Source organism: Opisthocomus hoazin, chromosome 19 (assembly GCF_030867145.1).
Source record: "Opisthocomus hoazin isolate bOpiHoa1 chromosome 19, bOpiHoa1.hap1, whole genome shotgun sequence".
NCBI lineage: Eukaryota > Metazoa > Chordata > Aves > Opisthocomiformes > Opisthocomidae > Opisthocomus > Opisthocomus hoazin.
In genome coordinates, this window is record NC_134432.1 from 16,885,109 (window position 1) to 16,907,838 (window position 22,730).

General features: G+C 39.8%; 1 protein-coding gene across 6 annotated transcripts in view; it reads right to left on the bottom strand.

The window, feature by feature from the left end:
* Positions 1 to 17,393, bottom strand: part of DENND1A (DENN domain containing 1A) — a 214,664-nt gene extending 197,271 nt beyond the window's left edge. For all 6 annotated transcript variants that reach the window (XM_075439183.1, XM_075439180.1, XM_075439182.1 and 3 more), the window contains exons 1-2: positions 17,253 to 17,393; positions 10,918 to 10,988 (exon numbers count right to left, since the gene is read on the bottom strand). In XM_075439183.1, the coding sequence (XP_075295298.1) occupies positions 10,918 to 10,988; positions 17,253 to 17,269 (88 nt within the window). In that variant the 5' untranslated portion in view covers positions 17,270 to 17,393. The remainder of the gene's footprint in view (positions 1 to 10,917; positions 10,989 to 17,252) is intronic.
* Positions 17,394 to 22,730: the final 5,337 nt, after the last annotated feature.

Here is a 22,730-nt window from a genome sequence, read left to right on the forward strand (position 1 = left end):
TGTAATAGCTGATGAAGTCTGTGACAGACCACACATTTTTGGCATGGTAAACAGGACCCTTCTCTCCTGCTCCTCCTCTTTTAACTGCGGCACTTTCCACCCAGATTATGATGTTCTACAGGGTACTTCTACACGGTCTCATATTATTTGACTATCTATATTATGCATCATTTGTTTTTACTAGCTCATCAAATTAGAAAACATTAGTCTCCAATGGAAGAGTTCAGAACAATCACAACCAGCTTAAATATTGGGGGTTTTGAAAGTTTGTGGGTTTTTTTAAATCCCTAGGGAAGTGCAAATCAACTAACTCTCCAGGCTATAACCCATTCCGTATAATAGATTATTAATACCAGTTATTTGTTCCTACCCCTCCATACAGGGTTATCATGCTTAATACTGCAGTTCAACTTCCTTGGTTTCTATCCCACTCTTCGATGAAATAAATCCCATTAAAAAGCATGTCAAAAGCTGTTTGCATCTAAAAAAAGACATAAAAATCATCTTCCTAAGATCCCAGAATCTATCAGCATCTGGAATTTTGACAAATGGTTCACCAAAACTTGGTAGCCCCAGCAGGGCCAAAAGCCGCCTTATTCATCGGTCAGGATTCAGCAGCATTCCCTTAGCCTTCCTTCTCTCCTCTCAACGATAGAGCCCAGTGGAGAGCAGGTGAATCACCTTGTTCACAGATAATGAGCATGTCAGGATATTAACAGAACATAAACACTGTTCTTTATGATGAGCATGTGTCTTGCCACTGCTATTCACAAGCACTGCTAGAGGAAGGCGTACCACACACTGACCCTTCACAGTCGATCGGCATGCTACAGCATTTCACGTAGAACGCCGCAGGATCAGTCCTGTCTCTGGCAGCACAAAAGGTACGGTCTGGGATTTGGTTTGATTTGTTTTTTACAACCATTGCTGAAGCAAAATGGTAGTCTTGAATTAATTCTACGCTTCTTTGATAATAATTTAACCTCAAATCATCTTTCTTTCTAACTCTATTTCAATCTAAAAAGAAATTAAAAAACAAACAAAAAAAAGCCAACAAAAAAACACAAGAAACCTGACAATGTCTCTTTTTGTTCATGACAAAAAAAATCACACCAAAGAGAAGCAGACCAATACTGCCTCGGGCACTTTGCTAGGCCTCTTTTTGCGTTAGAGTTTACATTCTCTTCTTGCAAGGAACTACCTAAAACAAAAAGAACCAGTAAGAAAAACAGATCTAGTTCATCTTTTGCTCCACCAAATTTGCTTTGCTTGCACATTACACTTAAAGTAGTGCTCTGGGTAGAATTACTGACCTATGTGTCAACAGACTAAACATGGACACAAGTTCTAAACTCTGATATTTCTATTGAAGACACTCATAGGAAGCACCAGTACAACTGGGGATGGACCAAATGCCAGTCATTTCTGGGACGATGCTTTCAACATTAGGCCAAAAAAACCCCAAATCGCTATTCTTAATCTACGGGGAATCTACTTTAAAGTCATTAATTCTTTGTTTCTTATTCATCTGAATGACACTAATTAAAAGTTCTTTACAGAGATGTCTATATCTAGATTAACAGCTGATTGCAGATGCATTAAGCTTTAAGCAAAAGTTAACACTCCTTAATGAGATTACCTGTTGTGATTAAATAAAGACAAACAAAAACAAACCACCTTCGAAAAGTCTGTGACTGAGGATGAACTAAAGTTGAAATTACCCCCTGAAAAAAGTCACACGCACACCCCCTTTAACAACTTTTTGACTCTATTCAAAGTACAATCTCTTTGCAGTTATTGGAATAACAGCCCTACTCTTTCAAGAGCACATTAACAGCGAGTTAATTGCAACAAGTGCTTCATCAAATTCTTAAATGCTTCAAATGCTGAAATATTAAATGTTTCAGTAGTATTTGGTATCTAAACTGAGTCTCTCAAGAACTCTTTACAAAAAAGACCAACCACTCAAAAGTCTCTATAGATTCTAGGAAAACTGCAAGTACAGCTAATGAATGAAAATAATTTGTTAAAATCACTAAAAAAAAAAAGCCCTCCCTAAAAACGTTTCAGTTTAGCAGTTAATTTCAACCTGCAGTTAAAAAGGCACTAGCTGTCAGTCAGTTTTCTCACCCAACTCTATCATGAAAAGAAAAACTGACAGATCACAGGAGCTTGCCTTTGTAAACCAATTCGGGAACTTTCATGCTTCTTATTTGTTAGGTTAAAGGTTAAATTGCTGACCTCTGCCCTCCTGCTTAGCAGCCTTTCCCTTTTTCTGTAAAGCTTTATTTTGGGGCTGTATTTACATGGATTAGTCTCTTTTCACGCTAAGAAGGAATCTGTTCACAGCCAAAGCCTTAGTTCTGGTTGTACAAAAAGCAGTCACAATTATTCAGCAGCAGACAATGACCATATTGTGGATTTACAAAAAAACCACCTCAGCCATGGCAAGTTCTGTCCTTGCTGCACAAAACAATGGAAGAAAAATCTTATCAAGCATTCAAGAGAAAGCAAACAAAGCAGGCCCACTGTGAACTTGATGAAGATGTCAAGCTCCTTTAAAAAAATATAAATCAACAAAAGAGTTTAAAGTCTTGTGAGCAAGACTTTCTGTGCTGAATTTTTCTGTCTAGTTAAACAGCACCAGCAGTAGCAATATAGTGCAGACTCGTAAATACTTGTGAAATAGAAAAGCCTGCAGACAGAAGTAGTTAAAGCATGAAGCAAAAGGACAAACAGATCTCTTCCCACAAAATAACTTCTAGAAATGGAAGAACATTCAGTTATATTTGATATTAACATTTTTGGGTTTTATCAAATCTAGTGTCATCAGCTAAGAACACACCTAAAAATGCGTTGAATACAATTTATGATGACTTGCAATACTTTTTGTACAGTGAGTTCCTCTTCAAATTGAGTTATGTATTTCTTTTATGCTGTAAAAGCCAAACTGTGAATGCTCTTCAAATGAAACAGTGCAGACAGTGCGACTGCTTTGATCTGGACACTGCAGTCCTAGTAAGTTCTTTGTGAAAATCTTCCACCTTGTTTGTACTTAGGAGAAAAGCAATTAAACGGAAACAGAAAAACAAAGCAGCAGGTCAGGAGAATTAGAATTCCCAAATATCACCTGTCTACTTAGGTTTGGTTACCTTTTCAACCCTGCTTTAGGAAGTTCGGCGTAGCAATGTAATACCGTAAAAATGGGATAGGAAAAGTTGTGATACCTGAACTACAGCACAAGTTCAACAGAAAGCCCTCATTTAATGGGAAGAAATCTCAATTTTGCATTCCCTTTGTTATTCCTAAACCTTCAGTATGTTATCTATTTCTCAATACAGAACAGGCAGACTTCAACCAACAAAATGTTTTTACCTTAAAAAAATAAAAGGTTGCTCTGAGAAGTGCACCGGTAAGGTTTACAAACTTTTAAATTACCAACGCTTAACTCAATCCTACTCCAGTAACTTTATGTTCAAGAAAATATTTTATCTATATAGGAGGTGCTGTTCTGTTATCTAGACTTACAACATCTGACAAAAAGATAATGTATGTCTATTTTGCAGAGACAGAAACCTGCTATTCTCTCTACCTGTGGATGTTCTACTGTGGAAACCATAGTGACAACTGTAGAATAATTTTAGGGCCCAAACACGTCTTGACTTCTCCCAGCAGAGTTAAGGACTTCGATGAGTTTAAGTTATGACATTTGTGATCTACTGGGAAGGGGGGGAGGGAAAGCGCTATTACAACACAAGGCTATAACATGAAAAGTAAAGAAGGAAGTACTTAAACTACTCACAAGCTTCTAGTAGGAACAAGATTAGTAGTACATGCTACTCTCGGAGCCAATTCAAATGCAAATTTCATCCTTTCTCTCAAACAATGATAAACTCCCTCAGAGTTAATAGTTTCCTTCTGAGATTCATCTCCCTTTTCAACTTAGTGGTATGTTTTCGAGAAAAGAAAGAAGCACATGGCGAGTCTTACAGCAAGACCTTTTAAATTCTGTCATAAAAGAAGTAGTATAAACTACATTTCCTTTACTAATCCAGTGAACATTTCTTTAACTCTAACACACTTACACTTTGTCCATGCTATCGCATTTAGGCTTCTAACTTACCATGGTTTTTCAAAAAAAAAAAAAAAAAAAGAAACAAAACAAAAAAAAAAAAAAAACAGAAATAAATCCTTTAGCTGTAATAAACCATTTCAGCTTTTTCCTTGAACACACAGCAAGAATTTATGCTACACTCACAAAAAGATGAAAGATGAGGTCCTTGGAGAGAAAGGCCTTTTGGCACACTACATGGTAGAGCTACAGATTTGACATACTTTTATAACGTCTGCTTTGGGGAGAACACAAAAACCTCATACAAAAGCACACGATGTCCTCCCAGACAGCAGTGCAGGGGGGGTGTCGTACTCTCAGGAGCATTTACTTTCAAATGTTCATACTTTAGAGACTATTTTGATCACTTACTTTAGACTAACAAATTCTCTTTTTCTGCATGTACAGTTTGACAGTTAGACTACAATTCTCCTCACAGCCCCATCTAACAAGAGAGTATCTTTGGCTGAGGTCCAGCAAGATCCTTAAATTTGTCACATCGTATTTCTGATGAATGATCTGCAGCAGTTTTAAGATCATAAAGGACTTTGAAAATTAAAAGATTTCTTAAGCAGTTAGTATGCTTTTGCTTTCTTTATGTAGGTACTTAAACTGAAATTGCTAGTAGATTCTTTCTACTTCTACATCTCAAAAAACCAAAATGATCTTTTAGCTGATGTTTAAAAAAAGCAAATGCAGTTCCAATGCACTTCACTTGCAAGCATACAACATGTCAATAGCATAGAACCGCATTTCTAGAAGTGCTTAAGCTAACTTATGCAGTTTTAATTTGTAAAAGAAACAAGTTCTCTGCAATTTACTACCTCAATTTCTGTGAAGTTTTACTATTATGAGATGCCATGACAAATATGCAAGCCCTCCTTTAGAAGGCCTTAACAATCTCATAAAATGCGTTTTCCCTTCCTTTACATGAAATTTAAAAATTGGAAAAGAAATCCAGTAAAATAGTAGTATTTCATACTAAGTGCCCATTTTGCTCTCAAATTGTCCACTGCATGTAACAATTCCAATGAATGAGAGAAGATCATGCACTAAAGACACACAGTTATCATCAAAATATTTTAATAAATAAGGTAAAACTGAAATCTGTACCTTTATTTTAGAACATCCAACATTATTTGCTTCAGGAATGTGCTGTTTTTTGGAACACACACTGCCCTAACACCAGAGAACTTCGCATTTCCAGCTAAGATTTAAATGGTTACTCTTTAGCTTCTTGAATTTGAGAAGCCCCAGCTACATCAGTGATGAAACAAACAGCACGGACATCCTCTGCTGCAAAGATTTTGGTATCGAGTATGAAAGGCACTGAAAACAAAGTTTGGTTTTAAACATTTTTCTTAAACTAGGGTAAACAGTAAAACACAACATAACATAAAGCAGTATGCTAACAAAAACAATGACAGACCTCAACCTTTGCATATAGTCTTCAGAAGTGTTGTAACAATTATTTTAATGTCAACTAAAACATATATCTACACATTTCTCCCAAGTCATACTTAACTATCCTGGGCTGCTTCCCCAGCAGCATGGGCACAGGGCGAGGGAGGGGATTCTGACCCTCTGCCCCGCTCTGCTGAGACTCCCTGGGAGCCCTGTGTCCAGCTCTGGAGCCCTCAGCACAGGACAGAGCTGGAGCTGTGGGAGCGGGGCCAGAGGAGGCCCCAGCCATGATGCGAGGGCTGGAACCCCTCTGCTGGGAGGAAAGGCTGGGAGAGCTGGGGCTGCTCAGCCTGGGGAAGGGAAGGCTCTGGGGAGACCTTAGAGCAGCTGCCAGTACTTAAAGGGGGTCTGTAGGAAGGATGGGGACAGGCTTTTCAGCAGGGCCTGCAGCGACAGGACAAGGGGTGATGGCTTTAAACTGAAAGAGGGGAGATTCAGACTGGAGAGAAGGAAGAAGTGTTTTACACTGAGGGTGGTGAGGCCCTGGCACGGGTTGCCCAGAGAGGTGGTGGATGCCCCATCCCTGGGAACGTCCAAGCCCAGGTTGGACGGAGCTCTGAGCGACCTGGTCCGGTTGAAGATGGCCCTGCTCACGGCAGGGGGTTGGACTGGATGGGCTTTAAAGGTCCCTTCCAACCAAAAGTATTCTATGATTCTGTGATAATTACTTAAGTATCACAGCAGAAAGGCAAAACTAATGCAATTATAGATGATGTCCAGAATATATTACTGGTATCTGCCAGGCAGTAAGCTGTATTATTATCCCACTCTATCGATGATCGAGGCTCTATTTTATTTAATTCCTGAAGCAAGGTTAACTCATATCAGTGAAACCTCTAAAATAATCACAATAAATCTAAAAACTTATTTGGTTTTTTTTTTTTGTAAAAGCAATACACCTGGATTTCACGAGGCAGATGGCCCCCTTATATCTAAGTGATAAGGAAAGTTAGAAATTCTCCTACTGTCAGAACTACACAGCACTAAAACGCATAAAGGCAAAGACACAAACCCACACACAGGCTACAGAATATTAAAACTTTATATGCGAATTGGAATTTGTCTTAGTAATCAAATATTTTTAAGTCCTAACAAACTCTCTATTCGCCTGGAATGGCTGAAAGCCAAAGTTACCAGCCATACTGTCAAAGAGTTGACTTTGTTGTGTACATCTGTACAGTATTAGCATCCTGCTCCAGCCCAGTTACACCACTGCACAAAAGGCACCCGGTAAGACTGTTACACCTCAGTCAGCCTGTTAGCCAGGCTTCTGTGTCAGCCTTAGAACTGCACCTTTTCCTCTGAGACACAGGCATCACCCAACACCTACCTGATACTACAAAGAAAAGAATCAAAGTATTAACACTGTAAGTTTTAGTCAATATTTTCCCCTATCATAATAACCCATTTTTAAAATAAAACCATGACTATTTTTTCCTGTCTTCCTGAAAGTAAGTGTGTGGGAGTTGGTGAGAAGCACTAGACTTGCAAAGTTCCTATGCTTGACATACTTATACTCAACACACACAACACAGATTTCTCACTAGGTAACTTCCATGTACTGTCACTGTAAAGATGCAGACTCCATTCTTTCTATTCTATTTGTTAAGATAAAAGTAGTCTTGTATTTTCATTCCATTTTAGGAAGTCAAATGTTCTTCAAAAAAAAAAAAATCAGACCACACACACTAACTTAGATTCAATTAGCTAGGGGAAATTACCAGCTTCCAAAGAAATCATAAGGCAAAAAACTGGTTTGGTAATTATCTTCTCTTAAGGAAATGTCTTCTTAATAACAAATATTCATCTTAATGTTGCTAGTCACAGTTGCAGCTATCTTGCTTCACAGTTCTCCAAAAAAGAGACACATTTACATAAAGTGACCGAGTAATAAAAATCCTTAACTCCCCAAATAAGGTCTATGGATATAACAAAGAAAAGCACAAACACAGCTTTTAGATACAACGGAAGGCTGGACTTGTGTAACGTACCACAGCCTTCATGTGCCAGAAATATACAAATCACCACTGCTGAGCACAGATGAGCATTATTTCTAAACAATCTTGAGAGGAAAGGACAGAGAGACCACAGCTGAGCTGATCCAGTGATCATTTCCTTTCTCAGTTCACACATTTTGTTACAGTTTAGCAGAGCTCTGCCCGGACTGGAATAAAAAAATGTTTGCTTTTTCAACTTCTTCAATTTCAATGAAGTTTTCTCTTCATACTTTATTTGGAACACAAAACATCCTCCAGATGTTCCTGAAACTTACATTTCTAGGAATCAAATCTTAGAGTCACAGGATAACTGAGGCTAGAAGGGACCTCAGGAGGTCTCTAGTCCAACCTCCTCTCAAAGAAGGGTCAGGTATGACGTCAGACCAGGTTGTCCAGGCCGTGATCCAGTCAGATCTTGAAAAACTCCAAGGATGGAGATCGCACAACCTCTACGAGTGACCTGGTCCAATACTTGACTGTCCCCATGGTGAACACATTCCCAATATTCAGTTAGAATGCCACTTCATCCAGCCTATGTCATTGCCTCTTGTCCTCCTGCCATGCACCACTGTGAAGAGCCTAGATATCTCCTCTTGAAGAGCTCCTCATAGGTATGGAAGGCTTCTATTCAGGTTCCCCAAAGTCTTCTCCAGGCTGAACAAGCCCAGCACTCTCAACCTCTCTTCACAGTGCAACTGCTCTACCTCGCTTACTATCTCAGTGGCCCTCCATTGAACTTGTTCCAGTTTATTGATGTCTGTCTTGGAGTCCAGAACAGATTTTTTCATTCTGCAGTCAATTGTCTCGGTAACTCAGAAGCAAACTTCTATATCAAGCATTGGAATACACTGCCCAGGGAAGTGGTTGAGTCACCATCCCTGGAGGTATTTACAAGACGCGTAGACATGGTGCTCAGGGACATCGTTTAGTGGTGGACTTGGCAGTATTCGGTTTATCGTTGGACTCCATGATCTTAAAGGTCTTTTCCAACCTAAATGGTTCTATGATTCTATACGATAGTCAATGGATAATGCTGCTTTCATTCATTTCAAAAGTTATTAACCAAATAAACCTTTAATGCAAGATTGTTAACAATTCCATGAGCAATAAAGCTGCTTGCATGTACAATTGTCTGTCAGTAGTTAAAAACACAAGCCAGTATCTCCCATTTCAACAAGATGCAAACAAACTATAAAATATATTAAAGCTTTTCATTGCAGGTGACACTTAACAGTCACATGGAAAACATTCTTTGCCATATAAACTTTTGAAAAAAAACAAAATAGAGGCATGTTTTACCAACCCACAAACTGGACAATCTCCCACACTAGGAGTGTTACAAGTCTGGAGCAATTCATTCTCCTCAAGACCATGTCAGAAGATTGACATAAGAATTCAGAGCATTGTAAGTGATCAATAGCACTATTGTATTAGACATGAACTTCAAAAACAGTTGTCTTAGTTAATTTTGGGATCCATTATATAGGAACAAATTTTTTTTAAACATGCCTGACGATTTGCTCCTTATATACCTTTTATACATTTTGCTTTCCTTAACAGTAACTGCTCCTTGCCATCTAACATACATTCCCTGACTGAAAAAAAAAAAGCTGATATATATTCTTGGTCTTCTGGCATAGAACAGCTAGCCAAAAATTAGAAAGACTACATGGAGGTCTCTAGGTGTATACTTCTAGAATGGTGATTTGCCTGGGATACAACATAGCTGTTATATACAGTTGATGCAGAGAACCATACAACCTTCGTTCAGAACAGAAGGACAGAATATTTCAGGATACGCAGATCTAAGACTTCTGAGAACAAACGGCACCTCTTAAATATAAAAAAATTGGTTCAGAAAAAATCTTTTAAAAGATTATTCAGAGAGAATTCATAAACTTCAAAATATATGAGTTGTAAAAACAATTATCAAACAAATTTCTTTACTCACTAAAAACAATTTCTGAAGATTTTGCACCTACAAGTGCATACAACAAATTTAAAAACACAACTAAGTGAAACTCCCACAGAATCAGTTGGTTTATAGTACAAAATGTATACTAAATTCCCCAATTAAAAACCTGTAAAGTAGTTTCCATGCTTTTTAACCCACCTTCCCACAGCAGGGAATTAATCCCTCCAGGGGGATGCAAACAAACTTCAAAGAGAAGATTATACCCAGACACTAGTACTGTACAATGTAATGTTTATGGTCAAATTTGTTCAGATTTTCTGGCACTAGAATCCAGGTCAGATGTGCAGAAACAAAGACCAGTTATTAAAAGGGCTCCCGCAGTCACATCAAATAGTCGTGATGGCATATAGCAGTAGGACAAGCCAAAACTGTATTCTAGTTACAACTCCTATGGAGGCTCTGGCAGTAAAGGAAAGAGTTGCAGCTATTTGACTTTTGTTGACTGTAACAAACAAATACAGATATAAAAGGAGAGAAGTGGTTTTACAGTCAATAAAATATAAAAATCCTTTCTATTGGTTCATTATGCCATATGTACAACACACACGATTATTTCACAAAAGATAAATGAAATATTATATCAGTATAGGTTGACTAATCATAATTATTTAATTTTGACATCCCTCCTTTTCATAACATTCTAGAGACTGATCTCACAAAACAGTATCTTTAACCAAATTCTGGGATTACGAATTTTAATCTTTGCTTTTCCTGCTTATTTGATTAAGTTTTTCAGGTTTAAAAAAGTACTATCAAAACTACATAAATTACACATTGGTTTCAGCAGTTATGGGATTTCTCTAGCATAAACATAGGAATACTTGTCAGAAACAATATGATACAAAAATGCCTGTATAACTATGGGTTAATAACAACGTTTGGTAAAAATAGTTAACCAAATCATAAGTTGCTTTCCCACCTTATTTCTAAATAAAGTCATTTAATCAAAGGAAGAATTCTGAGAACTGATGAAAATACTCCTATAGACAAGTAAGAAAGAGGAAGTAAAAATAAGTTCCACAGTTTTACAGTATTTTTTGTTTTAAAACTTCTGATTCCTTACACAAGCAGCAAATACAAATCTGAAAATGCATTCACTTTGGCAACCTAATGAAGTAAGAGTTATTTCTATTTTAAAATACAAGCGGCAAAACTGTCAAAGAAATCAGAAAATTAACCACGATCAGTGAAAGAGGGAAGACTTCTTCATTATAAGGCCCAACTGTAAGAGATTCTGCAGAACGTGTGATTAAAGCATCTTTAAAAGCTAGAACAGCATAATATTAAACACACTTCATTATCTCACAACGCATGGTTCCTAAGAATAGTTCTAGCCAATAAATAGGTAGAATTACAGTGCAAAACAGTACCTTTCCCAACGCAACCGATTCCTGAATAGGTTACTTCTGCGTACACCTCAAAGGTCGTTTCCGGATTTTGTCTGAAAGGAGAAGGGAGGGGGGGGGGGGGAAAAAAAGTATTTGGCACACAGAATTTTTTTTCAAGAATGCTTTCAATTACTCAGTCAAAAAGGGTTCTAAGAATGCATACGTCACAATGACAACCCGATAAACTAGGTTTCTTGTTTTATAGTCTGTGATGGCTACACAGCAGATCGTTCTGTGCTACTGGTGTGTAAGAGGGTACGATGGGAGCTCAGAGGAGTCAGTATGAACAGCGTGTCTAACAAACTTCTACAGAGAAAAAAAGCACCAAACCAACAGAAGTCAAGCACAAAACCTTTAAGTCAATTCAATCGTTGTGTAGTCTGCATTTCCAGATACTAAAATATCACAGGCCTATCATTCAGAACTTTGCCAGAAAAAGAAAACCATGCCTTTTATATCACTTTTCAGATAGAGAAACAACACTTATTTCAGTTCTTGGCCATAATAGTAATTATGTTTATATGTGCAACTTGCAAAAGCAAGTTCTTTTTACTTCACCTTTACTTTCAAATGAGAAAGAAAGTCACCTCTGTGCTCAATACAGGGATTTTTTTCAGGCAAAAAAAATCCTGAATACTCTCTTCTCTTCACCAAACTGAAAACTGAGTTACAGTGTCCAACAGGGGACAAACAACCCAGATTCACATTTTCATTACTGTGATCCTTGAGTTCAACTTTCTGACACCTATTTACTCAGCAAAAAGAAAAAAAAAAAAAAGAAGCTGCAGTCAAGACGATGCAGTCATTTTCTGCATACATTACTGGAAAACTTCAGAGGCCATATTTTGGATGAAGACAGTTCCCCTCTTTAATACCTGTCAAAACATTTCTATCTCTTTGTCAAAAAAAAGGCTATGCTGAAGAATATTACAAATGCACAACACTTCACCTCATGAGATTCCTGAGCCTTAAACCCAGAAAGCTGCCAGCTGCACGCTAAATAAGGAAATAGGTGCGATAGTCAAAAACGACACCAAAGTCAGCTACCAAACGTAAATAAAGCTTGAGGAAAGAGACATATTCTGCTCCAGAGATATGAATATACCAGTAATAAAAGTAAAAGTTAATGATACATGACAAGGGGGGGGGGGAAACAACTCCATAAGTAACGCTCTGGAATTACATTTGATAAGGAGCATGTAAAGGCAGCACGTGACAATATAAGAAAGCATATTTTGAGTTAAATTCCTGACTCTAATAATTCTAGCTACTCCAAAATTACTTACGAGATTAAAGAGAATCACACTTTAGACTGTAATTGATTAATCACTGAAATCAGGATTTTGTAAGTCTGAACATGTGACATTTTATTCTTAGATTTTCTGGTTAAAAACAAGACTCAAAACTGCATAATTTTTGCTCTAAATTTATGGCGGCTTGTATAGTGATAATATTGTCTCCTGTGTGTTAATGTAAACTATCTAACATTAGAAAATTGTTGAGGTGCAATTAACTTGCAAATTTTGTTAGCTCTGTTACAGCTAAGGATGAAAATAATTACAAAAAACATATATATAGACATATGCTAGAATTCCTACCTGAATAATCATTTTAAGAATGAAACTCATCTTACCCAGCATCAAACACAAAACATAATGACCATGTCCAGGAGTCCAGCCTACTCTTCAGCAAAATTCTATTATTTTTAATCCCACTTTAACACCAGAAGGGATTAAACATTTCTAACCGTGCCACAGGCCCACTTAGTGTAACTCAAGTGGCTCCAAGCCAAACCCCACACCTATTTAAATCGACAGCAAAGCTACCGTTGGTTTCAGTAGCACAGGATCACACTCGACAGTTTTACAGAGCACCTCACAGGAGCAACAATATGGTTCACAATTCAATTAACGTTAATTTCATTTGCCACCACTTCCCAACTGATTTGCCTTAAGTAGCCATTTTTTCAGAAAACTACATTCATAAGTTATGAGAAATCTAAAATCAACAAATCAACTATTATTTTGCAGTATACAACAAACTTGCATAATTCTCTCTGTGCTACTTGGAGTTGCTGCATATAATCTGCTTCAAATATTGAGATTCTTAGCTACATTCCTACAATTATGGTACAGGACGAGGATGAAATTATATCCACATAACACCAGAAATATATTTTTCCTTTCATATATATTGCTGTGCAGCCTCATCTTACCCTCCTTGTTTATGTCTTTATTTTTAGCACCCTGTTTCCTTAATTAAAAGTTTATAAATTTTATTATATTTTTACAGCTAATGGATAAAATAACAAACACCTTTTTAGTAGTATGCTTGAGTCTGTGTCCAAATTCTTCAGTAAAAACACTGTATAACACAGCTGGCAAGAGCACATACTATATACCAAAACGTTCAGACAAAGAGACATTAAATTTTGTATTTTAATATTCCATGACAAACGTCCACTTATTTCTATGAACAGTGAAATTAAAGTAGCTTTGCCAAGTCAGAAACTTACTATTAAAGGCTGCATTCAACAAGCTAACACCTCAGTATGAGAATGAAGTCATTGTTGAATTCTGAATATTTTATAACTTTTCAGTGGAATTAAGGAAACGAGTCACTATGAGACTTCATACAGTTTGCAAATACAGCATTAATATGCATCATAATATGTATATTATGCAGTCCATTTTTATGACTATTAAACTACCCTGCAGACATCTAATGCCACCTGTGCATTGTATTGAAAGCTCAACCCACTGAAATCATCTACAGCATTATAAACTTAAACACACAAAGTTTTTTTCCTCCAAATTATCACTTAAAGACCCACAGTCAGTTACCAAGTGAACATACAGATGCCATAAAAAAATACATAGGACACATGCACAAAAATACATAGTACCCCATTTATTTGATAACCGAATAATTTCAGAAAGAAGTGCAATACTTTCTTTTAAATAGAAATTTAGGAAGGAGCTCTACGAGAAAAGAATGCTTTTGTGATAAATGCTAGTTGTATGAATTACTTCAAATCTCTCTGATGTAGAAATAGCTTTAGCATCAAAGCAATTCATATGAAATTCAATTTCACACTGAAGTAATATAATATTTTACATATTTACATACCTTTTACAATCAAAATTATTGCTTTTTACCAAATTGCAAGAGATTTGTGCAGAATAAAATTAAATAGTCTTCTGAAAATGTATGTATAGAAGTACATACCTTACATATCTAAAGCCACTATCTGAATTCTATCAGAAGCATTTTTTTGCTACACATAGGAAAATGTAATAGCACTTATGCCAGAAAGTATCATTCTACTTAAAAAATGAGGCATTAGAGAAGAGCCTGACACTGTTTGATAATTAGCTGCCTTGCAACAAGACTTAGCTGCTCAACTCTTGCAGAAAAAAATTATTAATACAAATATGTAATTGCTAATTCAGTTCAGAAATTGCACCTCAAGTCCTGATTAATTTCATATATTCAACTTTTTCTGCCTGGTGTTTCCTAGATAGACAATATTACATTTCCGTACACAGCAAACTTTAGGTTAAATATCTGAAAGCATTCCCATATTAATAGTAGGGATCTCTTCTATCATCACTGAAATACAACCACCTCTGGAAAGGAACATGCCAAGTTTTTTTATGGTGCAATGCAATTCTGTATAACAGACTGATATTGACACATTATTAAACAAACAAACAAACAAAAAATCCTTTCTCTTCTGTAATGTCTTGAGTACTGAAGGCCACCAAGAAGCGACAGCAGCCAGGCTAACTAGATTCCTATGTTACAGCACCTCCCTGGCACAGAGTGTCTTGCATGTACAGTAAGCTCCAACACGAAGCTTCACCCAACAGTGTAACCCAATACTCAATTTACCTTTTTTTTCCACCTGCAGCTATACAAACACCAAAAGATTACAGGATTGCTGGCAACTTCTTGATTTCTTTCACTTCAGTCTGATGCAGCTACTGATAATTTCCTCTAAGCAATCTTTCACTCAAATTACTCATTACTACACATCCATCAAAAAAATAACTGACACATATGTCCAGGTTTCATGCAGAGTATATCGCAGTGTGTGCAAGTGATCATGTGCCAAGGAGTTTAATATCTCTCATAATTATCAATTTATAGCAAGAGATCTGACTACTGGATTTTTGCTAGGGCTCCAACACATATTGGCAACACCACTACAGGAGGCATGCCTCGGTATACCCAACTATAAAGCAGTTTTCTCACTCACACTCCCGCCTGTCTCAATATGGGAGCTACTTATCAGCTTGAAAATCTTTGCTGGATTAAACATCCAGCTCAGACTGAGAGATGCTCTCTCATTCTTTGTATATTTCAAGATTGTTTTGAAACTCTGTCCTTACTCTACTTGGGCACAGTGTGCCGTCCAAAGTGGAAAAAACCAGTTTATTAATTGTTGCTCACGGCAAAGTTGCTTAATCACACAAAGGACAAAACGCTTTCTCAAGAAGCCCAAGAGGAATGAAAAGTAATGCTTACGTGGGATTGGCACCTATGTTTTCCTAGCGACAGAGAAAGACATGTGCTTTGCCTGTAATCTTGAAAGGTATGCTCACACTGAAACAGACTTTGCACAGAAGAAGTCGTAAAGTCCATCGGCTGCAGTAAATGCTTCTAACTGCTACATCTCCTCAGTGATACCGGTGAGGTTTCCAGCTGAAGCATCTCATCTGAGTGATTACATTCACATTCAACAAAGTGTATTCAAAGCCATTAGAGGTCAAATTAGCAATCAAAAACCCAAAGATCATAAAACAGCTTGTGGATTCAATACATACACAAAAGAAACTATATTTCAAGTGAGCATCAGTCTCTTAATAGATTTAAGCTCAGGTCAGCATAAGAAGTCATTTCTGACCATATCTTGAAATGACCCAAGACTTGGGGTGACCACTGCAAGATCTGAAGGCGCAAGTTACAAATGTAACCTGCTCTGCTGTCAAAATCGTAACAATTTTAGATTCTACCTGTATTTGAAAGTAACCCAAGTTTAACTAGTTTCTCAGGCTTTGACATTTTTGTAGCAACAGCTGAGAAACCACACACCAAAACAGTGCAACAATTATCCCCACATTGTCTTCTGAAGAAGTAAGGTTGCTTTCTGGAACCAAGCAATCATCTCAGTGCTGTCGTTACAAGCACTGATTATCCGCTGACATTTTTCTTAAAACACCTGGTCGGATACACACATTTATGTCTATTCAGCCTGTGGGCTTGGGAACATGAAGATGTGCCAACACACTAAGGACACTACAAACTGTCTCCTCCAGTCTCGTATTCAAGGTAAACAAAAGAGGTGAAAATTTAAAGCCCTATGTAATCTGGACGGACACTGTGTTAAACAAGAAAAAGCAACTGCTCAACAGCATCTGCTGAAGCTGCTCAATAAAACACAAGGTAACTGGATGTCTCCACTCTGTCACACCTTTCATGCACAAAGTTGTCAGCACTCCCTGCTTGGTGATAGCTTTATTACACCTCTGCCCATCTCAGAGGAACTGACTTTGTCTGGAATGGCGTACAAATGAACCGAGATCTTTAATGTGTCAATACTAAACATACCAACCAGGCTTACCAATAAATCAACCCCCAGTTTTATGAAAATTAATAAAAATATTGACAGCGTGGCACTGCGGGCCTAACACACCAATCACTTCCACCACTCTTCTTCCCTCACATCCCCGTGCACTTTGAAGCTATCACACCCAGCCTGCCCACCCTTCCTTTAGCAGTTCCAGCCTAGGCGAGGAGGCTTTCAACTCCCCCGACCCCACCACACCCCCAAAACAGGCGTCACCAGTGCGGGCAAGGCGGCCTCTCCCCTCCCAGCAGCCCCACCGCTCCTCAAGGCCTGCACCGATCACACCGCAGCTGCCCTCAGCCCGGCCCTGCGCGCTGCCGCCCGGAGAGAGCAGAGGACACAGCAGGGCTGGCCTCGAGCGGGGGAAACGACACCCTCCTCTGCTCCCCTCCTCGGGCAGGGGGACGGGGCAGCTCCCCGCCCGGGGTCCCGCCGCCGAGCCGGGGTCTGACGGCACAGGGCCCTCTGCCCTGCCGCCGCCTCCCTCCCCGGCCCGCGGGGGCGGGCAGCGCTCTTCCCTCTCCTTCCTCCTCCCCCTCTTCTCGCCCTACCCCGAGGCCCCATAGGCTCGGCCGGGGTCTCGCCCGCGCGGCCTCGCAGGGAGCTGGAAGGAGGGCGGGGAAGTCCCCTTCTCGCTTTCCTGAGGGCCTGCAAGCGGGGCTGGAGCACTCCGGGGGGCACTCACTTGATCCTGGATCCCATGGTCTCTGGGGGGCCGCATAGGCCCGGGCCAGAGAGCGGGGGCGGGGGGCCGGGGCTCGGCGGGCTGCGCTCCCTCCGCCGCTCGCCCCCTCACTCCATCCCGGCCAGCGCCGCCGTCGCCCCAGCCGAGTCACGGCGCGGCGCGGGGGCTGCCGGGAGCTGTAGTGCGGCGGGGCCGCCGGGGCGGGGGCGCGGGCGGGGCCAGCGGCCGCCCGGCACCGCGGACCGAGCCCGCCGCTCGCCCCCGCCGCGTTGGCGTGGCAACGCGCGCCGCGCGCGCCAGCGGTCCCGCCTCGCCCCCTCAGGCGGCTCGAGCGGGCGGGAGGGCGCCGCCGCTCCCCTCAGGCGGCGCGGGCCGGCAGCGCTCCTCAGCCCCGGGGGTGCTGCTCGGCCCCGGCCGCCTCCGGGGTTCCTGCCGAGCCCGCGGGGGCTGAGCGGGAGACTCCTCTCTCCAGCAGCCGGTTGTGGAGGAGAGCGGCCTCCCTGCCCGCCACGCCGCCCTGCGTCCCGCCAGTGGGGACCGGATCGTCAGGCACCCCCTGAACAGGGCCAAAAGGCGCCACACGCGTGAGCCAGAGCCCGTAGCAGTCCTCTGATACCCAGGCCAGGCGAGGACCGGGACTGTCCGTCCTGGAAAGCCCTGTAAAGAGGTGAGCGATCCCCATGGGACAGTACCCGGCGTGGCAAGAAGCAGGCTGGAGTCCCAGGCAGAAATTAGTGTCCGACGCCTGGGGACTGCCGAAGAAGTCAAAGAACAAAAGGGCAGAGAGAGGGGCTGTGAGCCGGTGCGCTTGCGGAGCTGTGAGAGAACATTTTGCACTGTGGGTCACAGAAACCAAAGCTGCTGAAAAGGCAATAAAGGGTGGCTAGAAAGGATTACAAGCCCAAGTAAGGTCATAAAGGGGACTGGAGACTTCTCAGAAAGACGTGAAGGAGAGATGAAATGCAGTCTGCCGAAAACAAAGCTTGCGTTGACTCAAAAAGTGCAGTAAGACAGATTTTGAAACGTGCCTTGTTGGAGTTCGCAATCAGGATCAAACAGGTACCCAACAATTTTATTAAACATGTTTTACAGGAAGTTTTCAAGAAGGTTTGGGCAATTTCGAGCGTAATTTAACAATTTCTAGCTTTTTAGAGTTGGAGATGATCTGCAGCGAGGAATAAAGTTGGAAATTTGGCTTAAAATGACCTCTAAACTGTAGGTCACTGTGGAAGCCAGCTGCTTGGCTGGAGAATCTAGTCAGCTAGAAAGATGGGAGAGGGAGAGAATATACACTGGGCTTTCGTATCCCATTTGCTCCCCAGAAAGGCTGAGTAGGAGAAATCACACCATCCTCATTGAAGTAATAAAGACAAAATATGGTAAACATTTACGCAAAAAGTGCTGGAAGATGTATTCACAGTTATAGAAAGTCAAATAAATGTTTGGGTAGATGAGAAGGAGTGTTTCTAGTACAAATCGGAGTTCTTCAGATGAGGTACTTCCAACCACACCCTCCACCTCTGTCACTGGAGCCGTATGGGAGCTCGGGCCTCAGCGTTCAGCCATGACTTGAGCTCTGGTGTAGATATACCCGCACCCAGTCCTGGTCCTGAATTATCGCTTGGATTTCCTGGATTGACCTTAGACCTGTTGTTACCTTGGTCTTGTCTGATGGCCACTAGGCCATGGCTGCTGTCAGCAGCCTTGCCCTGCTTGCCCAGCTCCTGTCTGTGGGGCTGGGCCTGGTCACGGAGGTCGCTGCCCAGCCTGTGGTCACCCTCAGCTCCTGGCTTCAGGGTGCACGTGGCCTTTGCTGCTCCCTGACATGCATTAGATAAAGGTGATCTGCGTCGGTGTTCCCTGTCTCATACAGAAATACCCATATCAATATAAAGTAGCTTTTTCATCAAAATTACTGTGTACAGACCAGGGATATTCTTGCCCTTGAAATACACCAGTACACTAAAGGTTGTATGTGTAACTGTCAAAAGAGGGTAAGTTTATAGAAATATTGTTAAAATTGGTTACAAAAGCAAAAAACCCACAGTCAGTAATAAGGAAAAAAATAAGGAAGCTGGTGAATACAGTGCTGGTGCAGTGTAAAATAACAATATCGGAAAAATACAACATTTGAAGAGTGGCTAACAGTTTCTTAAATTTCATCACCCTTTTTGAAAAATGGATTGATATTAAACTGTAGAGGTAAAGCTAGAAACTCAGTTTTAGTTTTGCTCTGTTCTGTTTAGTGTGCTTTTTAAAGATTTGGTAAACTTATTAACATGAACATATCTAGTAAATATTTAATGGGGACAGTGTAATATGCAAGAAGATTAGACTGGTTTACATTTGATAATTTTTAGACCAGCCATACTAAGGAATAAAACGCTAGGTGATTCAGATGAGCAATATAATGATTAGGAAGTATGCATTCACCCAATGTGGAGAAAATAAGGTATAAAAATTGGATTTCACGAACTAGACTGGGAGGAATGGGTAGTTGAGTTGGTGGATGAACTGGTAGTGACTGATAACTAACAAAAGCCAAGGAAAAGTGGCTTGCAAAATTAGTGTTTGCTAATTACCTTTAAATATGTCTCAGCAAAACATCTATTTTGTAGGTAACTGATTTGTCATGAGCGTATTTTCTTACCCCTAGGGGAAGAAATTATAATAGCAAACCCATGTTGGTACGTGTTCAACAGTTTTTCAACCTGGATGATGTCCAGGTGCGTGCTAAAACTTTTGAGCAGGAAATACTACAGTTGCATAGGTTATGTGATAAGCATGAGGGAATCAATCTGAAAAACAGTACGTTAGTGCGTTTCAAGAAGAGGATGACCTACCTTAAGCTCACAGGTAATAAAGAGGAGTTTAATTAATAAAAATAAATGGGAATGTGTATGGAAAAGTGTAAGGTTCTGTCCTTGCAACAGAAGACATGGTAATGGGTCTGACAACACGAACACTGCAAATTGAGTTTATGGAAATTCTAGTTCAAAAGACTGCCTAATAAAAGAAGCGTGACCTTATAAATCTAGTAGTGCTAAGACAGAGGAAACCAGAAAGGTGAGGAGAAGATGAGTGACCAGAATTTCTTCTAGTTAAAGGATAAAACAGACACTCAATGTGGAATTAGAATGGTACACTCTAACTTTGTTTTGTATATAAGAAGCAAGCAAAGTCAGGTATATTCCAGAATCCGGTGCATGGATACAGAACACGGCTTGTAGCCTCCAAACGATGATAATAAAATAGGATAATTCATTCAAAATTTCAACTAACTGGAGACTGAATATTTAAATGTTTCTTCAAATTGTGAAAACTGTGTTTTCTGTGTGAAAGAGCTAGAAGACAATGGGAAAACAACAATGTTAAGCATGATGTAGATGTTCCTGTTCACGCGCAGGAAGTTTTTCTCTCTATCTGTCTGCCTAATATTAGTTTATGTTCCAAGCTACAGAACTTTTTTTTTTTTTTTTTTTTTTTTGGCCACTTTACCTGGCACATTTATGTGAACAAGCTGCTCATTAGGTAACCAAAATTACATTTTCTGCAATTCTGTTGATGGTATTAATGTCTGCAACTGGCCCAGTGCTTTGGTAGTAACTGTGTAACAGTCACAGGGCAGTGGAAACAGTGAAGCCCCTACGGGAAGGCAAGGGTTTAACCACACAAGGGTTATAGCAATGCCTGCTGGCCTGTCCACGGAGCAGTGTTTTTGAATGTCTCAGAATAGATGAGCTGATTAACTGTGAATCACGCTCCCAGAAGAGATGAAGCATTAAGAGCAAACAAAAGGAAAGCAGAAGGGAAACTTCGGGCAGAAGGAAATAATCCAGGAATTAAAAGACTGGTGAAAGCCTTAGGATACTTCCAGATTGACCAGAAAGTCTTAGTTCAATACCATAGAAATACAGGTTTTATGCTGTGCGCTCTAGGATAAATTTGGGTGAATGTGGCCAAACCTGTATTTTAATGTCATGCACCCACAGCAACAAATGTACATGAAAACATAGTTAACTGTTTATTCTCAGTCAGTGACATCCCTACTGAATCATGCTGTAATCTGAATTTCCTTGGGAGATTCTCTCTGCTACATCTCAGCCAATGGGAATGGCAAGAAAAATACCACTGCTTTTATAGATCAGTAGTTAAGCTTCATCTAAAAGGTTATGCTTTGAAACAGAATGTACTGCTACTTCAATAATGTTGTTTATAATGTTCATGTATGTTTTTCCAAATTTCTCAGTGGGTAAAGATTAGGAAAATACCAATGTTTTTAAACTGATAGAAACCTTATTAAAGATATTTCTTAGATTGGAAGCACGATATATTTTATCAACCTGAAGCTTGTAATTCTTGTCGTTGTCAAACAGTATGCCTCATGGTCAGGTCATTGGCCCACCTTACGTGCAAACAGCCTCCAGAAGTGTTCACATAAGTTGCTTTAGAGAAAAGCCTGTTATTAATGCTCCCAAGCTGTGATTCATCAGGCATTGTTAGGATAGCTGGTTAGCCTTCAAAGACATTAGTTTATGCCCTGAAACAAGAGGGATGTTTAAGTCACCGCATGTATCTACTTGTATGGGTGGAAATGGGTTACATCTACTTGCTTTCCATTACAAGCTAAGAAACAATAATATGTAATTGCACAGAGTGCAAATGATCTTTGGAAAATACAGAAGAAAATATAAAAACTGACAAAAAGGAAAAAAAAAAGCAGTCATAAGAATATAACCAATGAGTTAAATCAAAAGCATTCTGTCTCCAAAACTGGACAAGCGTTTAAGGTGCTTAAGGAAGTGTGTGAGAACATGGATGCATGTAGAATCCTCTCCCAGCCTCCAATAAATTAATGTATTTTCTCAGCCATGGGTGCTGCTTCTGTACAATAGCTTTGGGGGGATTTTTCTTCCATTAATTTGATCAGTTGCTTTTAAATCCATGAATAAATTAGCATCTACTGCCTTCTATGGCATGGAGTTTCCATAGCTTAATCACATGCCAGGTGAAAAATAAACCCTCCTTTTGTTTGTGTTGAACCTGCCACAGTAATTTCATTTGACTCCTCACCAAATATTGTATTGGAAGTGTCAGGGAAAGGGTGTTTCTTATTTACCTTCTTCAGGTCTTCCATGATTTCATAAAAGTGATGATTTCATGGTCAAAATAAGAAATACAGATGTATCTCAAGGTTTCTCATAAAATAAAAAAGGTTCTTTCTTTCCATTTCTGCATAGCAGTGTGGCAACATTATGCGTACTTTCTATATAGTACATAAAAAGCTAAGTAAGCAGTAGAATACCTTTCCTTTTAAGTGTTTGAAGTACCATACACTGAATGACCTTTTCATTCTCCATTCACAAAGAAATAAGAAATAACTATTCTTATTTCTGAAACCTGTGATTATACCAATAGCTATAACTCAGGCCCATGAAATCCTTTAATATAAAGAGCCATGCTGGAGACTCATTCCCC